This window comes from Taurulus bubalis (genome assembly GCF_910589615.1).
Source record: "Taurulus bubalis genome assembly, chromosome: 18".
Taxonomy (NCBI): Eukaryota; Metazoa; Chordata; class Actinopteri; order Perciformes; family Cottidae; genus Taurulus; species Taurulus bubalis.
This window is the reverse complement of record NC_136606.1, coordinates 5,408,432-5,431,624: the sequence shown is the minus strand read 5'-3', so window position 1 is coordinate 5,431,624 and position 23,193 is coordinate 5,408,432. Positions and strand designations below refer to the sequence as shown.

Below are 23,193 nucleotides of genomic sequence, written 5' to 3'. Positions count from 1 at the left end.
CCAGCTGGGAATCATAATTTGCCCATTTCAAAGCTACAACTGCATCGGTGCTTACAGTCCAGTAGCTTTGAGGAAGCTGCTGTGTCTGTGACATGTGGAGCCCCTGGAAAGCTTTAGTGTTAGCTCTGGTAGCAGCATCCAGTTTCACACCTGTACATGTTCTGGAGTTCTGCACGGACCATGACTGCCATAGTCACGACAATACGGCATCAGACAGCCAGCTGTCCTCAAACACTTTTAAATCCAGGTGGAACATTAGTGTTTCAAACCTTCTGCAGGACCTGGACCAGTTCAAAGTGTCCTGCAAAAAGCTACTAGGTACAGAATGTCTTTTCAGTTCAATACAAAAACAGTGACTCACCGTAATAATGTCGTAATTCAACCATTTCTGTACTCTCTGCAGAAGCATTCCCAATCGATGTGGTTGATGGTAACTTTGCTCGCCCTGTGAAGAACTGCATATTCTCCAAATCCTTTCCGACACCACTGAAAGGCCCGTTGAGACTGGCAGCAGCTTCTAAGGTGATGCACAATGACATCATCATCATAAACAGCATCACAGTGAATTGTGAAGAATTCATCACACCTGAATTTGTCTCAATAGGAGGTCATCGAGGGGATTTTAGACATAGATGTGGCCGTGACCCAGTCGGATGATTTCCTGCATTATGCCAGCGGTGGCAAGCTGCCACCGGGATCAGTACCGTTTACTCACAGATATGGAGGTCATCAGGTAAATATGAACTTGTTTTCTGTTTTGTTGTACTCGCATGCATAGTTTAGCAAAGTCAAGAAAATCTTGAAGCCTCTGTACATTTTCTGAGAGATAATAACATCTGAGACTCGATCTGATCACAGCTGATGACTTTGAAATGTACTGACGAAGAGCATATTTCATCATCAGTTTGGCTACTGGGCCGGTCAGCTGGGTGATGGTCGAGCTCATTCCCTCGGTCAATACACCAACAGGTGAAAATGTTTTTGGATTAGGTTCCTCGTGTATTTAAAGTCCTGTAAATTCAAGGTGCATCACAGTTAACACTAACCTTTAATCGTTATAAAAATGTGCCACAGGGCAGGAGACGTGTGGGAACTGCAGCTCAAAGGCTCTGGGAAAACACCTTATTCAAGGTATGTCGGACTCCCTTCACACCTTGAGTTGAAATGCATCTCGTATCCAGATGGTATTTATATGATTTAACCTGATTTAACTTTTGGGTGCATTTGCACTCTACTTTCATGCGGTCGAGCTCTATCTGCTTGGCATTCAATCACCCTCAAATTCCATTTCCCCCCCCTTGTGTTGTTTTTTTTCTTCACATTTGCCAACAATGGCGATACCAAATGGTAGCGAGATGCCAAACTATCTTCAATCTGACGTTTGAATATGAATTTGATCATTCCGACGCAGGTCTGGAGACGGTCGAGCTGTGATCCGTTCCTCCGTGAGGGAGTTCCTGTGCAGCGAAGCCATGCATTCCCTCGGTGTTCCAACCAGCAGGGCCGCCAGGTGATGGATGACTGGCCGCAGACCGGGTTCATGTATCAAAGGATCTGTTTGTTTTTGATAGAGTTTATAGAACTTGTGCAGTTTAGTCAGCAATGTTCATGTAATGTGTGCGTTAGTTAAACCGCACAGCTAACAACGTTGGTGCATCACATCATTTGAAATGGCAGCAGACATAAAAACGACATCTATTCAAAGTGTTCACCTCGACACTGTTTCCTCTACTTTCCATGGCATGTTGAAGAACTCAGTATTAACATGAACTGCCTACTTATACATTTAATTAAGACAAGTTCTGACAAATAAAGTTATGCCAGACATTTTGAGTCTGTGACTGATGTGATAATTTTCTTTGTTTCAGTTTGATTGTAAGCGACGAGCCGGTGACGAGGGATCAGTTCTACAACGGCAACGTGAAGACGGAGAGAGGTACAAAATAATTCTACACCGAGATTTCGATTATTTTTCGTCACATTAAATGGTTTATTACGTTTTATGTTTAACTCGGGCTTCTTTTCATTTTTCACAGGAGCTGTAGTTCTCAGGTTAGCCAAGTCGTGGTTCCGGATCGGCTCCTTAGAGATTTTGTCTCAAGGTGGAGAGATTGATCTCCTGAGGTGATTGTGTTTCATTATCTCAGGCGCTCTCACTCATTGGCCTCCCGTTGCTTTAAGAATACTGCAGCTTGTGACATAACGTTAATGTTCTGCTGATTTCAGAAAGCTGTTGACCTTTGTGATTGACGAACATTTTCCTTCAATCAACTCAGATGACCCAGACAAATATTTGGTGGGTAAGATAAGACCACTGAATACAAGGTTTTTGCTTAATGTGGCGTCGAAACTGAGAAACAAAAACAAGTTGTCATCGATTACGTGAATTAAACTGTTCACGCTACATTACTCTGTAGTTACTGTGTTTCTTCTGCATGCTGTCTACTATTTGTTTCTTCACGGAACTTTGTTGTTTGATGCTTTGCATTTGGTTGTATTTTCATTTCTTTCTAGGTGTTTTATTCCACGGTTGTAAATGAAACCGCACATCTGATTGCCCAGTGGATGTCGGTTGGGTTTGCACACGGTGAGAACTTTATAGATCATTTTATCATACAGTTTGTTTCAACATCTGCTGATGCATATATATATGTGTGTGTTTTACCACAATAGGTGTGTGCAACACGGATAACTTCAGCCTCCTGTCCATCACCATTGATTACGGACCATTTGGCTTCATGGAGTCGTACGACCCCAGTGCGTACGACAACGTCTACGATTCATTGAAGTAACGGAACGTCCTGTTTCTCGTCAAATATCAAACACGTTTCAATTTTCGCAGATTTTGTGCCCAACACTTCTGACGATGAGGGCCGATACGCCATCGGAGCTCAGGCCGACGTGGGACTGTTCAACCTGGAGAAGCTGCTGGCGGCTCTCGACCCTGTGCTCTCTCAGCAGCAGAAGAGCGAGTAAGAGCCCCGCGATTACTGTTTGTATTAAGGCAACTTAAAGTAATGTGGGACCTGTTTCCCGTCAGTGTAAAGTGCAACAACACTGATGACCTTTTCAACATTAAGAACTTTGAATGAGTTGGTCAGCACCTTGTCAAACTGAAATATCACATTTCCCTTTCTGCTCTTCACACCTTGACATTTGAAAATTTCTTTGCCAGAATCGTAATCGGACTAAATTGTCTTCTTATCTTTTTTAAGGGCGAAAAATATTTTAAAAGGATATGTTGATATTTACCATAAGAGGTGAGGTCCATGTGAAATGATGATTTTCCCTTTTATATTGTTCTTAATTCTAAATCCAAGCAGTGAGAGTGATTATATATTATTTTCTATCTGTTTTCCTGCTTGCGTTTCAGGATTCATCAGCTATTTAAAGCTAAACTGGGGCTTCTGGGTGAACAGGAAGACGATGACTACCTCATTGCCTTCCTGCTGAAGGCAAGTCATTGACAATGAGATGCATGGTTACTTTAATAGACATATTCACATTCTCCATCACAGTCTACTAAATACATTTTATCTCACCGGCTGTTTTCTCTTCACCTTTGCCTCGTCAGATGATGGAGGACACGCGATCGGACTTCACCATGACCTTCAGGCAGCTTAGTGGCGTTTCAGCCCAGCAGCTTCCCGACAGGGACTTCACTCAGGTAGAGCCGAAGCAGCTTTGAGATCGTGTTTTGAAGTTGGTGGCATCTTTAATATCTGTACCACGCGATTATTGCTGGGGTGTATTTGCACTGTAACGTATAGAATGAGTAAATGGTGATAAATACGACGTATTACGTATATTACACTGTCGCAGATTTTTATTTCCGTCTATCTGAATATTGGATTAGTGCAATTAGTATGCAGGTAAACCACATGATCACTGCTGCTACTGCAGTTATATGAAGCAGCAGTGGATTTATTAGGATGTTCAAGTTAGATTTTTAGGCATCCTTTTTCTTTTTGTTTTGTATTAGTTTTGGGCTCTTGAAGACTTGTCGTCCCACGAGCTCTTTTCTGATTGGCTCAACATGTACCAGCGCCGACTCATCAGGTGAGCAACAAGATGAACAGCAATGCAGACTTTGCTCTACTTAGTTTGGGATCCAAAGTTTTTCTGAAATGTTCACGCGGTCGTTTTTTCTAAGCCTGAAAACATTCGCTATACTCTCATTTTGATGTGGTGTTTTTATATATATTTATATCAAAGATTTAAAATAGTTTTTCTCTGTTCAGACAACAAAATGATAGTGATTTGGATCGTCAGCAGAGGATGAAAAGTAAGCCACTACATTTACATGTTATTGTAGTTTGAACGTGTAATATGTAATTTGAGGTTTTTGCCAGGAACAAGTTTGTCTGATTGCAAAAAACTTCTTGCAGATGTAAATCCCAGATATGTGCTGAGGAACTGGATGGCGGAGTCTGCGATCAGTAAAGCTGAGAAAAATGATTTCTCTGAGGTGTGTATATGACATCTGATTTTTTAGGACATACTTTATGACTTTTCTAAACACTATATGATGACTTTTTACGACATACTATACTAAAATCTTTTCAATTATATTTTTTACAACTTACTATACATTATTATGACATACTGTATTTAAATTTAAGTACTATTTAAAATCAAAGCAGTGCCCCCACTATTCTCTTATTTTTAGCCGGTGTGTTATTTCCCCCCACTAGGTGGCGCTGCTGCACCATATTCTGTCCTCGCCCTTTGTTACACAAGAGACTGCAGAGGAGGCGGGCTATGCCGCAAGACCTCCCTCATGGGCCAAGAGGTTAAAGGTCAGCTGTTCCTCCTGAGAGATTCTTGGATGGAGCAAAGACACTCAAGAGAAGAGGATTACAGCATAACGGAGCCTTTATGGTGTATTTTAGTAAACATTTTCATGAAAATGTGTCAAAAAAGTCAAGGTCATGGCTGTTAAAGGTTCTATTTTCCTAAGATTACCCTCCTTATGTTGATACAGTGACCAACAATAAAAGAGGGCTTCAGAGGAATTCACCTATCCACGCCATTTTGACAACTAAATAAATTCAAAGATGCTACAGAAGAGGTTGTACTGTTTTCTTTTTTTTTTTTAGAACTAGGGTCACATTCAGTATGACTATTCATCACACACACTTTCAGATTTGTATTCAATAACCAGAAAACCCCAACAATTTAATACAATAAAAAAGCATGTTCATTGCATTTCATATTCCAGGTTTTATTTAGCTTGTTAGTTATTTGAAAGCTAACCGGTATAAATGGACATTTTGTTTATAGTATTTACAGCCTTCCATGAAAACATGTCAATATGTACAATTCTATGAAGATGTCTCTTGAACCGAGTTGACCGCATTATACTTTTTTTAATGTTTTCTTCTCAGCAACGTTACAAACGCTGAACAGAACAAACCGTTTGGTCTGTAGAATAATGACCCGTTCACTTAATTCATGCAAGATTATGTCTTGGATAAGCCGTAAAGAAGAAGGAAGGATGGGCATCTGTTCTCTGGAAGAGAGGAAGTCTGTATTGATCTCCACTGGCTTCATGTTGGAGCTGATCAGCATTGTTAAGGTTGTAAAATCTACTCAGGCTAATGATCACCACGCTTCTTGTTCATGGCCTTCTGCAGTTCTGACATAAAGTCTCCGCCTTCACCTCCGCCTCCGCGCAGAGATGGCGTAGTTCTCTTTGGCGGAACAGGAGGCATCTTCCTCAGCGAGCCAGAAGGCCGTACTGCGACTCTTGGTGGGGTGGCAGCGGCAGCAGGAGGTGGAGGAGGCGGCGGCGGAGGAGGAGGAGCTCCAGCCCCTGTGAACATCAGCTGAGGTGGAGGCGGAGGTAAAAACCCTGGATCTGGTGGCGGAGGAGGCAGAGACTGGTTCTCGCCCCTGAAACTCACCGGGGGAGGCGGTAGTGGTAGGGAGTTCAACGGTGGCGGAGGAGGAAACAGAGGCGAAAAGCCAGCAGCCGGAGGAGGGGGCGGGAGGAAGTCCGGCGGCGCCTCTGAGGCGTCGTCGGTGGGCGGAGGCAGCGGTGGAGCAGGGAGGTCGTCCATTGCAGGTGGAGGCGGAGGGAAGTTGGTGGACATGTGTCGCTGAGGGAGGGAAGGTCTTGAAGAACTCTTGGCAGCTAAAGGAGGCGGTGGAGGAGGGAGGAATGGCTCTGGAGGGGGCGGGGGAAGGATATCTGCCTGAGGAGGTGGAGGTGGGACATGTCCAAAGTCCTGAGGGGACGGAATATAACCAGATTCAACATTCGTACTATACCATGACCTTCACATACTTTACATTTTATGATTTAAATCATATGGCATATTACAACTTTTTTAATGACTTCGTTCACCACACTATACTGACTTTTTAATGTATTTTTCTTTACCTGCTCTAATATTTTGCTTTTTTCGGCATACTATATTGTGACTTTTTCATGACAACTTTTTATGTAATTTGATTATTTTATGACATACTTCACTATGACTTTAATATGGCTTACATATGACTTATTTTAATAACATTTCATGATTTTTTTTTACGGCAAACTATACAATATACATCTTTTTTACTTAACTACAACAGTTTTTTATATTTGTATGCTATATCATGCTACTTTTTAATAACATACTGTACTATATCTTCCTATAACGTACTATATTGTAACTTTTTTAATAACAGACCCTGGAAATAACATTGTCTTCCTACATTTACCCTGTAACTGAAACAATTAGTTAATATCAAAATGTATTTTCTTCTACTTTAAAAAACAAACTCTTGCCCGATTTCTCGACAAAACCATCACCATTTCTTTTTTTTTTACATTTTTCAACCATTCACCAACATTTCACAGACTAAATAATCAACAGATGAATTGATCATGACGATGAAGAGTGTACCTTAGCAACAGGTCCTGGTTCGGGCTGCAGAGCGTGACCGTTGGCCTGGCTTAGTGATTTAGCTGGCGGAGGAAAATAAACATTAGGTTCAGACCACCACCACTACATCTGGCTCGTCTCACACCAGCGATGGCCGCTTGTGTGTCGTTCTACCTTTGATGGTGGGTGAGGGCGTCGATGGATTGGAGCTCGATGGAGTGCTTCGGTTCGTCCACACGGAGCTGACGGCGGCCTTCTTCTCTGCCGTTTTATAGTTTTCATACAGCGACGCACCGTACTGGAAGCGCAAGAAACGCATCAGAGTTCTGTTCGAATAGCCTGCAGTACCATTGAATGCAGAGGTGGTTGCATTTACCTTTGCGATCCGTATTCCTGTTACCCAGAGGTTCATGGACCATTCATCGTCGCAGCAGAGGTACTTGATGTACTGAGAGTCCTTCTGGATCTGAGGATGCTGCAGAAACAAATACAGAAGGCAAACTTGTTAGAAAAGAACAGACTTTGTTAAAAGGTCTTCAAGGCTTTTTCTACTTGAATTTTGGAGTTAACATAACATACATACATACATACATACATACATACATACATACATACATACATACATACATACATACATATATATATATATATATATATATATATATATATATATATATATATATATACACACACACACACAGTGTATAAAGTGTTCAAAACCTTCTAAATCAAGGGAGTTCCTCTTGTTGGGTACCACAAGGGGGCAGACTGAGTCTAGCATCAGAGTCTCCACAGGCAACTCCAGTTAAAATGGAGCTAAATGTTTAATTCCTGGTGTTTGGAATAGTCCAGTCAGCATTTTTCTGAACATAACCAAAGTTAGAATGCCGTTGAGAACATCCTGTAATATTTGCTTTAAGGGCACATTGTATGGGTTTCACATTAATACTACAGTTAACGCTTTCCCCCTGAAGAGGATGATACCAGCTCTACATAATGGAGATGTGTTACAGATCACCTCAGGCCGCTCCTCTGAATATAAAACACCAAAATGGAGCTAAATTGTTTCGCTCTCGTCCTTGAATTGCAGCAATTCCCGGCAGCCCGTAAACACCACCCCGCCAATCTGTCAAAACGGCTTCACTTATCATTGCATCATCATCTTCATCACCGTCTGACCACAACCGAGGCAACTTTTAACAAGTTTTACCGTATGGAACCTGGCCCAGTCCTCCAGGTTTGAGCTCAAGGTGCTGACGGCCAAGGGCAAAGGAAAACGACCCGTCTTTCACTGGTAGGTCATTCAGTTTCTTTGCACCTCTAAGCTCTTTTTTGCTTTGATCCTCACCAACTACTGTAGCAAAACGGCATCTGCTGATTCTTGTATTTCCCAGAGAAGATAGGGGAAAAGAAAGAAAGAGGACTTCCACAATGAATTGATAGTGTTCTCTCACACATATAAATAGAAATATTAGGAACTGCTTAAAAAGTAGTGTCTTTCTCATCGTTTTCAGCTCGATTCTGCAAAACCGTCTCCTTTCACTTCTTCAATTTAAAGTATTTATTGCCTTTCACTGTTCCTGTAAAGCTGTGTGGCTGACCATCCACTCAGATACCAACATGCGATATTCAATTCTGCATTCATATCTCTTGCGATATACAGTGAGCCCAAAAACTGAACATAATACCCTAACAATGACAAGGCGCCTCAAGAGTAAAGGTTTTCTTCAGTGAGGGGAAGTTGCAGCTTCTCTGTTTGTTAAAACGGACGTGTGGTTTTGAGAAAAACTAGATTGATAAGACACATTGAGAGCAAACTTACTTTCAGAAGAAAGCAGAAGTCAGTTGGGGCTTTGTATTTGCCCTTAAAGTCTTTGCCGTAGTAGATATTCAGGTTGTCAAACTGGACAAAACAGACGAGGTCACGGGACGACTGGAAGAGAAAAAGGGATGATATTACAACTTGATCCATATTGTCATTTTCCCGTTTCTTTATCAACTTGATAAACTACACTACAAGTGCAAAAGTAAGGACATAATGTCCTATATGAATTATATCTTTGGGAAGAACTTCCAAATAAGCCAAAATATAAGTGAATAGGTCTCCAGCATGGATTACAAACTGCTTGTTGTAGTCAGAGTTGATCAAGCAGAAAGACTGCATGTCGTCACCATGTAGTCCCAGTGACACATTTAAATCAACCGTGTATTTATTAAAGTTTCTGTCAACATTTCAGAAATATCTCCATACCTGCTGGTCTTTAATCTCTCACCACTTGCTTGAGCCCAACTGAATGACACCCTGGATGAGAGCATTAGCTGCTGTATGTGTGTTTGTGGCCATAAAACCAAGTCCCCTTCTTCACCCCTGACCTTGGTTTTGCCTTTGGGCACGTAATAAATTCCCGAGGCCCTCAGCTGGAAGAGTCGCGGCTTCCAGGACTTCTTTCCGTCTTCCTTGAGGTGCATCACCAACTCCAGATCTGGCACGATAGTGGAAGTCCCGCAGAAGTTCTCCTGCAGAGGGGAAGAGGGATGAAAGGGGTCTCAACCGGCAGCTTAAAGAAACTGTAGGAGCTATTTATTACTATGATACGTTATTTTTATTCACAAGTAGTATTGTTTAAATTATAGTTGTTTGCTTATTTAGGTTAGATTTTTTGGGTTTGTTAATTGGGTAATGCTGTGGGCACCTGGGGTACGTAGGCGGGTACAGGACGTGTAGGCCTATGATTTTCAAGTTTCAATAAACATCAGTACAATCGGACTCCCGCATGGACCCTGCATTCGTTTAGCTGCGTCATTTTCAAACCAACGGTGCATCAGTGGCTTTTTGATTTGGATTTATTTTCTTTCATTATATGTTTATTTTCTTTTATTCACGGGACAAATGGCCACTACAGAAACAATTTCACTTCTGGATTGTGTGCACGTGTTGGCTTACCTGTATCAATAACTCCTTGTCTTGGTCCTTCATGTCTTTCAGAGCTTTCTTGTCCTTCTTCCAGAGATAAAAGTTCTGCGGGAATGAAACAAGACATGCGTCAATGAATCTCGTGACTTTTTCTCTTGCAGAGGTTTCAAGTAAAATGCCTCAACAACTATGAGACGGATTGCCATGAAATTGAATTTGTTTATCACCTGCAATACGACTCCACTGTACTTTATGTCAAGCCCTATGTATCAGATGTTAGCATGCTTCAACGATAAATTAGATAGTGAACCTTCTACCTGCTTAACATCAGGATGTCGTCATTTTGAACATGTTAGCACGCACACGTTAGCATTTAGTTGAAATCACAGAGCTCCTAGCATGGCTGTCTGTACCCCTGTTTATCAAATGTCTGCTTCCCTAAATATGGATGAATATTTTTCAGAATTAATTTGATCTAAATGCAACTTCAGAAGTGTTTTTTGTCTGTCTGGTCAAAGATAAAAACATAGAATCTTCAACTTAATCCAATTTAAATGTCTTAAATATCAGAACAAAACCGCACAGAGCAGAAACTAATATTATCAGCCCAAAATAAACCAACCTTGACCCCACTCGTTGTCCCTGTGTGGCCAGTGTGTTTTCACATCATAGTCTGGGCCTGTGTTTTCATTGTGGCGAGCGAAAGCCCAAAGGGGAATTCTATTTTGGTAGCTCTTGTCAGAAGTTGAAACTGTATTTTGATCGGGACATACTGCACCAAACAGATCAGCCTTGCGTTGGGGGATGTGGAAGACATAATGGAGTACTTAAAAAATGAGAATATCGCACCAGTTTTCCAACAAGACTATTTGCCTCTGCCAACAGACCGAATCCATTAAATAGGCCGGGTTTATAAAGGGTCCCATTATATCAACAAACATGCCAAGATCCCACTGTCTTCTGCCTGAGGCCGTTTTAGCTGATGTATTAACGGCGAGGACATAAATGGAAGAGGTCATCCTGCATGGAGGAAATACATCTCATAATTCAGACAGTGAAAATAGCCAGATGGCGCTGAGCTGAAACAATGTGGAGATGGATTTGCGTGAGCCAAGGCCAAGGAGATCTGAACTAGCCAGTGTTGGACCTTTGAGATATATCACACGCACTTCACCTCCGATCACTCAGTGTATGTTTGGAGAGGTATATAAAAAGGGCGCATAAAACGAGCGGACCGACCTGTGGGTTTTTGAAAACCTCGTATTTTTCCCCCCGCTCCTGAAAGAGGACTTTGTTCTCGCTGTCCCTCGTCCAGGCCAAGAGAGGCTCCACCAGGTTCTCGTGGTCCTCGAACGCCCGTTCTGTCAAAAGAAAATTAAACCTGGAGGTCAGAAAGTTGGTGGCGGTAGCATTTAGATGATCAAATTGCATTTCGTTTGGTTACTTTATTAGTACCCGTAGGTAGACTAGGGTTGCAGTAATTAAACAGTAGAAAAACGAGGCATCTGTCTCGACATACATTACAACAAACATAGACAACCACGATAAAATGATAAAAGTACTCCAAGCTCCAGATCAGTGCTGCTTATAATTTCTTATGTGATTATAGCATCTGTTAAATAACTCTGATACATACTTATATACACTGCAAATACTTTGTTTATTTACTTTCTTTATTGTTTAATTTCCTAAATTAATACACTCTACTGTTTTGTTGGATATTTATTGAGTATTTCGCATTCCTGATATGTTTTGTGTCTTTTTTTGTGTCTTCTATAAGTTGCTTCCTACTGTGACAAACTAATTTCCCCTTGGGGATAAATAAAGTATACATCTATCTATCTGACGGCATACGTTTTGAGTTGCAGAAAAATGAGACAAACTAGTAAACATAAGTGCAATCAATAGTCCATGTTTATTTGTTTAAATGGTGCCATTAGGGGCCGCTCCATTTTCTAATTTGAAACATAGTGGCTTTAAGTAAAAGTATCCCAATGTAAAACTACACCGTAACAAGTCATGGATCATTTACAGAGCGGGCCTCACAGGCACAAGCCAACGGGATAATGAAGGGGAATGTGTCATTTATTTTTTCCCCTCATACCATATCTGAATCTTTAAGTATGCTATCTTGTTCATTTTTGAAAGACATAATACAGCTGGCGCTGTAGAGTTTAAGAGGCCTCTCGTGTGTGTGAGCCAAATGTCATTTTTTGGAGTAAAAGTACAGAGTTGCATTTTAGTGTTGAAGCTGTAACTAACTAACTAACTAACTAACATACATACATACATACATATATATAGAGAGACCTGGGTGGTTGTGATGCATCATTTACTTTAATAATTATACTTGCTGACTTCCCACCCCTGCAGTAAACACGGCCATCAACAAATATTTCATCAGCACATTCAAACTGCCAACAATCTGGAAACTTTTCTAATCTTCCAAAGCCAGTTTACTCTCTCACACCAAAACAGAACAACTCAATTGTTGTTTGCCTAAAGTGGTCAATTAATCCAAGGCAAACTCATAAAAGAGGAAAGGATGTGGGTTGTCCAGGTAGTCTGATCCAACTGGCTGAGAGTCAGGGCTACTAGGATCTACCAGAATCTGCAACAGTCTTCCAACAACAGTTCAGAACAAACGCGTACAGTAGTTTGATCCCTTCATGAAATCTTTAAAATCAGCTGAGCTCGGTTCAAAGTCAATTTCACAGCCGTACGCCATTTATTGTTTGTCTGGAGGAACAATAAATGGCACTAAACCTCAAAAACACATTAAGGGCACTTTCCTCCTCACTGGCCACCCACAGACACCGTGCTATAGATCTCCCAGAATGCACTGAGCATTTGACTGTAGTTTGGCCGTGGTCCCCAATTACAGGTTAGCAGCCGAGGCAGAGGTAGGAATTAAATAAATTGCTGCCAGGGTTCCAGTCTACAGTTTGACTATTACAATCATTAAATGGATGGTGTGACTCTGCTGCTGGAGTGAGCTATCCGGAGAAAAGGATCCCTTTGAACAGCACAAACCACATGGTGCACGTGTATGCTGTGTATGCTGAGCACATGGGTGAGGATTTGTTTGAAGAGGATGTCGCTGTCGAGCTTTGTGTGTTTATTGGGCATGACTTGCCACGGCTTTTTGTCGGTGAAGATTAAAAGGTCTGCCACTGCTGTTGGAAAGCAACACTCTGAGGAGGTGGAGAGGCATTTAGAAAAGGAACACACTCAAACGTCAAGCTGTCATACGGCCGACACCGTAGTTAGTCAGAGATGACACAAAACCCTGTGATTATAAGTCAAGTGAGCTAAGGTTTTTGCGTGGATGATATGCTTTAAATAAATCAGTGCGAGTCAGACAGCTAATTTAAGCACGAGCTGTCATTTGGTTGAAAATAAACTCTGTTGATCAAAGGGAAACACTCATTTCCTCATTTGTTGTGGACTGGCAGTTTATCTCATCTTAAAAGAAAAAGAAACATAAAATATCCAGAAAGTAAAAGAGTCAGTTCAACATTTCGTGTTTATCTTGATTTGTACTTCTTGTTGATGTTAAAAGGCACCCGTCAAGTGTTTAAGATCCCAGTGTGACAGGCAGCATTTCAACCTCAGCCCAAAAACTTGAGGTTGAGGTTTGTGTTTTTGAGTTACTGGAAGAAGTTGTTTGCATTTCGAAGCTACGATTACAAAAATATTCCTGTAAATGTTTTCTGTGACAAGGTATTTGCAGCAAACAGTCAAAGGATATGTTTGCAGAAATTATATTTTTTCTTATTGACAACAAATTCCAATGAAAAGACCAAAAAGCAACAATGAATTGATCCGACTAACAGCTGTTATTCTGTGTATCCAAAACATCTTATTCGTCTGTGCACAGACCTCTGATCTTGTCAAAAAAAAATATTAAAAACACATGAACGAGACGCACCATTGCATCTTCATTACTCTGTGGTTTACTGCTGAATAGAGTGAAAATAGCACCATTTACTTCTATTTGTGTAACAGACTATGGTAGCTACAAATTACCGTGCACATAGTTTTTGTTTCTTAGAATACAAATACATATATTTTAAAGACATGTCTTCAGTAGGACAGGGCAGACGGGGTCGGGAAGTCTCTCAAAATGGACTTGTATTGGAATTTGTTGAAAGTATGCGCTAATAAATCCAGGCGTATCCTTTAATTTCGTGCTTCACAGCTGAACTATCTGCATATAAAATGACTTGAATATAATTCGAAAGCAAAGCAATATTAACTTTCAGTTTATTGCTCACAGGTTAATGACTTTACCGCCTGTACCTCATTAAAACAGGTGGGAAATGACTCTGTTCATGATTTGATTGGTTCTTAAAAAATATATATATATATAAATGATCAGTAACAATCTGATGAAAATGTCGTGAAACCAAGAAAACAGATGGCGATGAGGCGGAAAGTCCAGCAGCTGAAGTAAATATAGCGCAGACGGCGGATTGAGATCATAAGGCTTCTATTTCCGTATGACAGAGGATGACTGACGGTGTCCGATACAGCAAATTAAACCCACCTGTCTACACTGTGTGTGTGTGTGTGTGTGTGTGTGTGTGTGTGTGTGTGTGTGTGTGTGTGTGTGTGTAAGAGAGGGAGGGATAGAGAGAGTATAGGAAAGAGTGGGGGAGAGAGAGATCAATGTTTCATTGTGAGCTCGCTGCCGTATGGCTGCCATCGTGCCAATAAAAATACAGTTAATCTTCTGGACCTGAAGGAAATATCCCTCCCGGCACATTGCGTGTGTTTCGTTGACAATTCATATAAAAAAAACACACAAAAGGTATTTCTTGTCAACGTCTATCTATATTATCACTGCTGTGTTTTTTCTGGTTCTGATAGTTTTGCTGTGGTGTTTCTGCTCTAAATTGACCAGAAATCTCTTGTGAACAAAGCAGTATGACCAGAAGTATTTTTCTCTTTCTGTTATTTTTCTGTTAACACAATATTGGTAGTTCGTTGATTTATTCCAAACTGACGCAGGAACTATGCGCCAAAGGGGTTTTCCTTTTCCCCTGAAGATACCCAACCTGTCACAAGGTGTTTAACGCAGCAGATCGCTCACAAAATGCCCACAGACTGAACCACCATGGTGCTACATCAACACGTCAGAAGCAACGGGGATTGTTGATGGAGTATGGGCTTCATTTCCCATTAGTCCCTCCCAGTTAACACCGCTTCCAAATCTGTTTCTTTGCTGATGACGAACTGCTTTATGTGGAGAACAAAACACTTATGTTAGTTTAGATATTAGTGTCTGGATGTCACAAAACATGAAATATGAGTTTGAAGTCCTACAGAGAGAGAAACTAGCCACACAATTAAATCATCCAAGACTTGCCCCGAACAACGAGGTCAGGAACCTCAGAGTCATCTCTAACTTAAGGCTCATGTCACCAAATCAGCTTTTTATTATCTGGAAAAAAAAATAGCTTCAGTGTGATCATTTCTCACTGAGCAATACATTGAAACTAAATACACTTTAGCATCCAGAAGGCTAATGCAAAGTCTGTTTCTGCTCTACCTACATTTAAAAAAAAAAATAAAAAATTACAGTTGTCTGCCTTAGCGCAACTTACACTTATCTTAAAGTCTTTGTATTGGTTTCCATTATTTAATGTGAGGATTTAAAAATAATATTACTAATTTATCTAGCACCATGCCATTAGTTGTCATGCTCCAATCCAGTGAAACAACTGACAATATGGATATCTTTAAACATCTATAACCTCTTTTAGTCTGGGTTTTAATTGGAATTGTATGCCCTTTATCTAATTTATTTAAACACATCTTTGTTTTACTGTAAAAGTATGTATATGCATGTGTAGCATCAACCATCAGTACGGTGTACTGGGTGCTACGTCGCAGTAGCTCACCGAGTTGCAGCTCCGGGTTGGTCTCACACAGGCTCCAGTCCACGTTGCCGTCGCAGTGAGTCTTCTCAAACATGTTGTCCAGGACCTCCCTGACCGTCTGCCTCTCGTCCACCATCAGAGTCTTGGCGCTGCCGTCATTCATCAGCACTTTAACCACCAACTGTCCGAGGAACACGACTTTATCATGTCAGTTTTATGTTGGTGCGGCATGCTAACCATGCTAACATGCTAACGCAAGTCATTCTGGACATTTATGGTACATTTCAAAAGGCAAACTGTTGTCATTTACATTGTTAATGAAATAACTACATTAAGTTATTAACACATTCAAGAAATTCAAGTTTTCAGTTATATACAACTTCCATCTACCAAATGTTTGCTGCATGTGCACCCATCCATGTTACCTGTGGGTAATGGGTCTAATTGCCAAACAGGAAGTGGCTTATAGTAGGCTTTATAGTGAGGGTGCTCAGACTGTACCATTTTGAGTTGATGACAGGGGGTTTCATTGCTTCAGGGAATAGTCAGCCTTGTTTAAGCTCCCTAAGCAACTAATATCTCCATATTAAAGGAGTGAGAAGAATGATTTGAACGTTTAGTTTTTACATATAATTGTCTTAATTAGTTATGCATTAACTTTGGGTTTAAAGCATGAGGTAGAAGCTCCTTAATTGTACTTCATGGTTGAAGTTTCTGGTGCACACCTGCTGGAAACTTGCTGCTATCTGCCCAATAGTGATTGGCTGAGCTTAACTTTGAGCCTTCTTTTGATACATTTTTGTTGTTTAGTTTATTTAATTTCTTTAAATTGTTTTACGGCTGAACTGCTTTTAAGTGTCCTGTCACCTGCAAATAAAACATACACCAGGTGAAGATTGTGTGTGTTCTCCTTGACCATCTTTACACCTGTTTTCAGTCTTAATACAAAGCTACGCTAACAGTCTTCTGGCTGTAACTTCATATTTAATGGAAAGTAGTATTTATCTTTTCATCTAACTCTCAGCAAGAAAGTGTTGCAGCAAGAAGTTGTTGTGGACAGCGGCAGTTGTCTCTAGTGTAACATCAAGTCAAAGCCTTGAAGCACATGCAGCTTGTTTACAGCTGTTCTGTATCTCCATTCTGTTGACCCTGTATGGCCTTTCTAGTAATTTCCTCCCCATCGTATTCATTTTTATTTTGCAGACTTAGCACCTCCCTTTCCCCAAGTTGCCTGAGTTTTCCTCTCTGGATCATATGGCTTCACATTTCCTCTCATCTGAAACAAATCCAGCTATGGGAAGCTGAGGAGTGTCACAGAACCGAGGTCAGTCGGTCGCTACGCTTGCGTCATAAAAAAATGGGAGATTCAGAGATGTTATCACAGGAGGATTCAGAGTGTTGGATCACACGTTCCTCGGTCCTGACCTTTGGAAAACAATATGGGTTTGGCGTGCGGTTGAATGAAATGTCACTGGATATCAAATGATTTTTCCTCTTACAGTTCTTCCTCATGCGAGGCGGGTATCTATGAAAAAATACACCATCCGTGACGAAAGCGTGAAACTCGAGGGGCCTCTGCCCACAGACGGTTGTGCTGAAACCACTGAGAATGCACCTTGCTCTTCTGCACCAAACAGATGTTCCTGTGAAAGTGGTCAGTGGTCTGTTTTTCCTCAACATCCACACACACACACACATACATATACACACACACACGGCAATTTGGAGGTGCTGTTTTCTGCTGGCTCCCTTTAAATTTGTATTTAATAACTTAATAGACCATTACTGCAGCCACACCCATGTAAATTATAAGACTTCTCAGCCGAGACACGTGTAGAAGTGTAGAAATTGGCAGCCATATCATCAGCCTATTAGCTATTATAAAACTGTATGCAATTGGCACACAACTATGGTTTGGTTCTGCGTAAAAAAATGGCACATCCTGCCGCAAAGCTTTGCATGCAAAACCACATGTCTTCACTTTTGTTGACTGCTTTGAAGATGAGAAAGTGTCCAAAGAGTGGAAGCCGTGATGTCCTGCAGGACGTTGGCCGGATGAAAGGTAAGTCATCCATTACTGTGATTGATGGCTCCTCCAGAGGAAGAGAAAGAGCCGTGCTATCTTTGAACGTTGCGTCTTCTACATTGACGAGCTGTAATTTACAGCGTCTTTAAAGTGTGTTGTTGCCAGTGGATGTAAGATCAGAGGACTCCTCGGTGTTTGGTCATCTTACCTTTTTCACTTTAGCTTCCTTTAGCTTCTCAAGAGCGAGCTTGATTTTCTCTGCTTTTATCTGCGCCTCGATTTCCTCCTATAGGACAAAGAAAATGTTGTGTTTAAGGGCAGAATGTGTTCATCCACCCTTCGCTTTAATCTGGTGTAAGTGGGTTGTATGCCACCGTAATGTCATTGTGTTAAAGCTTGTATGCTTTGGAATCAGCACCAAGGAATTATCTTTGATCTCTGGAGACGACCAACAGAGAAGAGAAGAAAACACAAAACTTGTCATTTTTATATACTTTTTTGTACAGATCAAACAAACAAAAAGCATGATTATTTGTGAGTTTTTGAGGAGCTGGCTGGCAGATTTGTTACATTTTGGACAGAGCCAAGTTAGCCGTTTCCCTGTATCCAGTTTTTATGCTAAGCTAAGCTAATGGGCTGCTGGCTGTAGCTCTACTACTGTACAAACATGATAGTGGTATCAATATTCTCGTCTAACTCTCGACAAAAAAAGCAAATAGGTTTATCTCCCAAAAAAAATTACGCTGTTGCTTAAAAAAGGAGCTGAAGGTAAACGAGGACGAAGGATGCTGAGTTCATTTCTGTGGAGGCAGCGCTTCAATGCTGCTGCGGGAGCTGCAGAGTTTAATTGGAATTCCATAACGTCTCATATGTGAAGCGTGCGTCCAAGAATTTCATTTGGGACATTATATCTAATCTAAATCTCAATTAGCAGGGATAGGATACCCTTTAGTCTGGCGTATAACTCGGATGTGTTTTCCACATAAAGAATCCTGCCGACGGTGCAGTTTTAATGAACTTGTACACCTCCACCTAACAATGACACATTCTCTGCCTCAGCACAGCTGGTGTTTTTACCTCAGAAGGATGAGGTAATAAGCCCTGCTAAAGTAATAAGCTCCCGTCTGGATTCACCCCCCCACACTCCTGCCACATCTTACCTCCCCTTCTCCAACCTTTTGGTATTGATTCTGTTACTCTTTCCTGCCTTGTGTCTGTCTGTGTTTGATCTGTTCCAGACAGACTCACGGGTCTCTGTAACTGGAACAGATGCGTCCGTCCAGGAACAACCTCGCTATGATCTCACCGTCCAACTGTTATAAGAGCAATACCACTCTTCCCAGTTCCACAAAGACCAAAAGGAATCGCTAGAAATTCATATGCTGGGAACGACTCATGAACGACTCAGGAAGTGCTTTAATCTAAATTGTGACATTGTTATTGCCTCTTTCTGCTTCATGTCTCCGTCGTCGCCCGCCAATGCAAAGACATTAAATGTTTTTCTTCACAATCTGTCATCAAGCGTTGTGTCATTTTCCTTGAAACCAAAATAAACTCTATTGTTTCCGACAAGCCTTGGTTAAAGCCCTCACTTCTTCAATGTTGGACCGGTTCCCAGCAGCAGAGAGGTTAAAAGGTCGTAGAGATGCTTACACGTCACTCGGGTGACTCACCTTTGTGGGCTTTGCAGCCTGGGGGGGCGGAGGTGGTAGAGGGGAGGCGGAGGAGGTGCTAACATTGCTGCTGGTGCTGCTCGCTGGCGATGTTGAGGAAGCGAGGGAGGAGACCGGACGGATGCTCAGGCCCTTGGGTGGGGGCGGCAGGTCTGGCGGTGTCGGTGACGGCACCTTCAGGTCTTCTATTTGCGCTGCGAGTTTCTCTTCCGTCGCATTGAGATCAGCCATCAAATCAGCCATGAGCGCGTCCAGATCGTTGTCCTCGAGTTCATTGAGGGACTCTGGTGTGAGAAGAAGAAGAGTTTATTTGTAAAGAACTGACCCGAGTACAGCGAGAACATTAAAGATAAGAGATGCATATTTAGCAACTGAGTAAACAGTTGCCTCAGTTCCCTTTTTTGAAATGACATGAGCTTTTTCTTTAGACATTATGAACTTTCATTTTTTATTATTTTTTACAAGTTCCTCTCTTTGTTTCATAATAACAAATACATAAGCTGATGCAATGCAAGCAGCTCATGTTTATTACATTTATGTGTAACATTATATGTGGTTAAAATGAAGGAATTTCTTCCATTCCATTCCTCGTTCATTTCCTCTAGGCTTTAGGAATAAAGGCTGGTTGGGCAGGTCAGGCTGAAGCATTCGTAAATGATTCATTAACTATTATTAATAAGAGAATATGTACAATGTATAAACATATGAGGGTTGTCATGGCTACTGAATGATTGTCATGATATTGTGTACCAACACTCGTGGTTCCCAGAAGATGTATCCTTCCTATTTTGGTGAATCAAAACTACTTTGTTGATCCCTATAAGCAGGTCTAAACTCAATATGGGGTGACTGTGACTCCTTCAATCAGAGGATCGGTGGTTAGATCCCCGGCTTCTACCAGTCCATGTCGATGTGTCCTTCAGCAAGACACTTAACCCCAAATTGCTCCCTTAGCTGTATCTACGGTGCATGAATGTGTTGGAAGTCGCTTTGGAAAAAAGCGTCCCCTAAATGTAATGGAATATCTCCAATACTTTGGTTTATGACCAAAAGGGCTGCAAAACTAATGACATTTCCAACACCTTCAGCCGTATTCGGTGCTAGTTGATCAATGCTAAGACGGTAAACATGGCAAACAGTTAGCTTTGTCATTGTGAGAACATGACGTTAGCATTTTGTTCAAAGCACAGCTAAGAGCTAAGAGCCGAGAGCCGAGAGCCGAGAGCCGAGAGCTGCTCGGGTTGTAGATTTTTAGTTAGTTTATTTTGTGATTGATTGTCGTTCAGTTCAGTTTCATGAAAGTTTGTCCTTGTAGCTGAGAGTAATGTGTGGTGCAGAGCTGACGTGACAAGACTGAAGTAGCCTACTCGATGACTGTACTACAAAATAAACAACTGGGAAGGGACGAGTTAAATTATGTTTAAGTGCTACTGCCAACACATGCAGCAACCTTGCTTTTACCTTAACCTGCTTGTTTTACAGCCCATAAGAGCCAAAGGCAAACACTGAATAATTAGCACATACAGTGACCTCAATCTCTGTCTGAAATCACTTCTTGAACAGCAGACAGATATACTGCAGAGACACAGCAACGTTGTTGTTTTCTCCCTCTTTACTTCACTAGTAATCTGGTTGATTTTCTGGATAAGGAACATGTGATATACTTCCTGTGTTTGAACCCAGAGCTTTGTTTTTTTACTGAGGGATAACGTAAGGGAGATGAAGCAGATGTCTGTCTGTCTGTCTGTCTGTCTGTCTGTCTGTCTATGTGTCTGTCTGTCTGTCTGTCTGTCTGTCTGTCTATGTGTCTGTCTGTCTGTCTATGTGTCTGTCTGCCTGTCTGTCTGTCTATGTGTCTGTCTGTCTGTCTGTCTGTCTATGTGTCTGTCTGTCTGTCTATGTGTCTGTCTGCCTGTCTGTCTGTCTATGTGTCTGTCTATGTGTCTGTCTGTCTATGTGTCTGTCTGTCTGTCTGTCTATGTGTCTGTCTGTCTATGTGTCTGTCTGTCTGTCTGTCTATGTGTCTGTCTGTCTGTCTATGTGTCTGTCTGTCTGTCTATGTGTCTGTCTGTCTGTCTATGTGTCTGTCTGTCTGTCTGTCTGTCTATGTGTCTGTCTGTCTGTCTGTCTGTCTATGTGTCTGTCTGTCTGTCTATGTGTCTGTCAGTCTGTCTGTCTGTCTGTCTGTCTATGTGTCTGTCAGTCTGTCTATCTATGTTTCTGTCTGTCTGTCTGTCTGTCTGTCTGTCTATCTATCTATCTATCTATCTATATCCATCCATCCATCCATCCATCCATTTGTCCATAGACAAAATGTTGCGTCACCATTGAGGTCAGTGTAGCCGATGGATAAGTTGACTTCTTCGTTGGTGCTGGGGAGAGACGCAGGAGGTACTGTTTCCTGTCCGAGACTCTGCAGGGAGGAATGAGCAAGGCAGTGTGTTTATAAGAGCATTGGTATAATATATGTACAGCCACAAACTGTACGGCACCACAACACACACTGAAACATAAACTATCCCCAAACATTATGCAAGAAAGTTATATGGTTGTCTAATGCTACATCTGTTTTGGGTACCAGAGCTTCTATGTGTGTATGCGGCCCGTCTGGCAAAATGGAGGTGATTTAAAATGACTGGTGCGTTTAAAAAAAAACATCAAAGTCATCAGCAGGGGTTTTCACTAAGACAAAAATGTGTAATCTCTAGCTGGTTCATGCCATTTGACCTCACCCCTTCTAAAATAAGTGTGTAATTGATGGTTGTTAGATGACCACAAAGAGTGTTTCCCCCCGCTGTGTCTGTTGTGCTTTCCAGTCTCGAGTGTCGGTGATCGATGGTGGGTTTTAGTGAGTTTGTCGTCTGTCGCTAAAGTAGAAACGTCTATTTAAGGTTTAATGCGAGAGAACAAACCATGGCGTCTGGAGGACATGTGTGGTGTTCTGCATGTGTTGCATGAAAGGCTTATATAACAGCTTTCAAAACTGTACTTTATTGAAAAAATTTAGAAGATTTAATGCATTTTACTGTGACAGAAATGCCTGTTGGCGTGTTTGTAAATAACGAAATTACCTAATGAAAAAAAAACAAAAAACAAATGGCACCTGTTTATTGCAAATCATTTCTTAAGCCTTTTTTTTAATGAAACAAAGTGAAACCAAAAGGTTATTGTTGTTCCGTAATAAAACTAAGCATATGTATCCATCCACTCTTTATGATTTATTAATCATTTACTTATTTAAATATAGAAATTTATTTTGAAACTGTGTCATTTTCTTTTCCCCTTTTCTTCTGTAGTTTTGTGGATTTTATTTTAGCAAATATATAAGTAGATTTTTGCAAACGTATCTGAACAACTGATACGGATTTACATAATATATTGGAAACGAAATAACAATACTACTAACAACAAAACAAACATTTTGACTAAAATCATAGAAATGTAGCTTTTATAACATATTATCAAGACTGTTATTAAATATGTATTTCCCTCCCATATATAAGGATGAGTGTGGAGTGAAGTGTTAGCCGTCTTAGTTCACCTGAGTGAGGAGGTCCATCTCCCCCAGCAGGTCACTGAACATGGCGTCGATGTCATCCATCTGTTTAAAAGCAACAACACAAGTGTCAGACACCAAAAGAAATACTCAAAGTAAACCTTTTCACCACGTGACAAAAAATGATCGTCCACTGTTTTTGACGGCGCTGCGAGGAAGCGAAATATTCCCACGGATCGGACTTGGTCGTCGTTTGAGTGACAGCGAGAGAATGAGGCACACTTGTGCACGTGACACCGCCAGTGAGACTTTGAAGTGTGTGCC

The 23,193-nt window shown here is 41.2% G+C and overlaps 2 protein-coding genes across 2 annotated transcripts; one reads left to right on the top strand and one right to left on the bottom strand.

Annotated features, from left to right (window-relative positions):
- Positions 1–92: 92 nt before the first annotated feature.
- On the top strand, positions 93–4,826 carry LOC306750894 (protein adenylyltransferase SelO-like; the record flags this gene model as incomplete). Its single annotated transcript, XM_079234373.1, has 19 exons — positions 93–318; positions 404–522; positions 605–733; positions 905–969; positions 1,075–1,131; positions 1,412–1,510; positions 1,869–1,936; positions 2,037–2,124; positions 2,227–2,296; positions 2,515–2,587; positions 2,674–2,757; positions 2,843–2,972; positions 3,216–3,260; positions 3,374–3,455; positions 3,575–3,667; positions 3,983–4,059; positions 4,242–4,285; positions 4,389–4,468; positions 4,695–4,826. 19 exons carry the CDS (start codon positions 93–95, stop codon positions 4,815–4,817), a joined length of 1,752 nt encoding a protein of 583 aa, XP_079090499.1. The 3' UTR covers positions 4,818–4,826.
- Positions 4,827–5,582: 756 nt separating this feature from the next.
- apbb1ip (amyloid beta (A4) precursor protein-binding, family B, member 1 interacting protein) lies at positions 5,583–22,974 on the bottom strand (the record flags this gene model as incomplete). Its single annotated transcript, XM_079234372.1, has 13 exons — positions 5,583–6,230; positions 6,897–6,958; positions 7,050–7,173; positions 7,252–7,350; positions 8,698–8,808; positions 9,249–9,392; positions 9,820–9,894; positions 11,029–11,150; positions 15,696–15,855; positions 17,909–17,986; positions 19,374–19,657; positions 21,699–21,786; positions 22,915–22,974. 13 exons carry the CDS (start codon positions 22,972–22,974, stop codon positions 5,598–5,600), a joined length of 2,040 nt encoding a protein of 679 aa, XP_079090498.1. The 3' UTR covers positions 5,583–5,597.
- Positions 22,975–23,193: the final 219 nt, after the last annotated feature.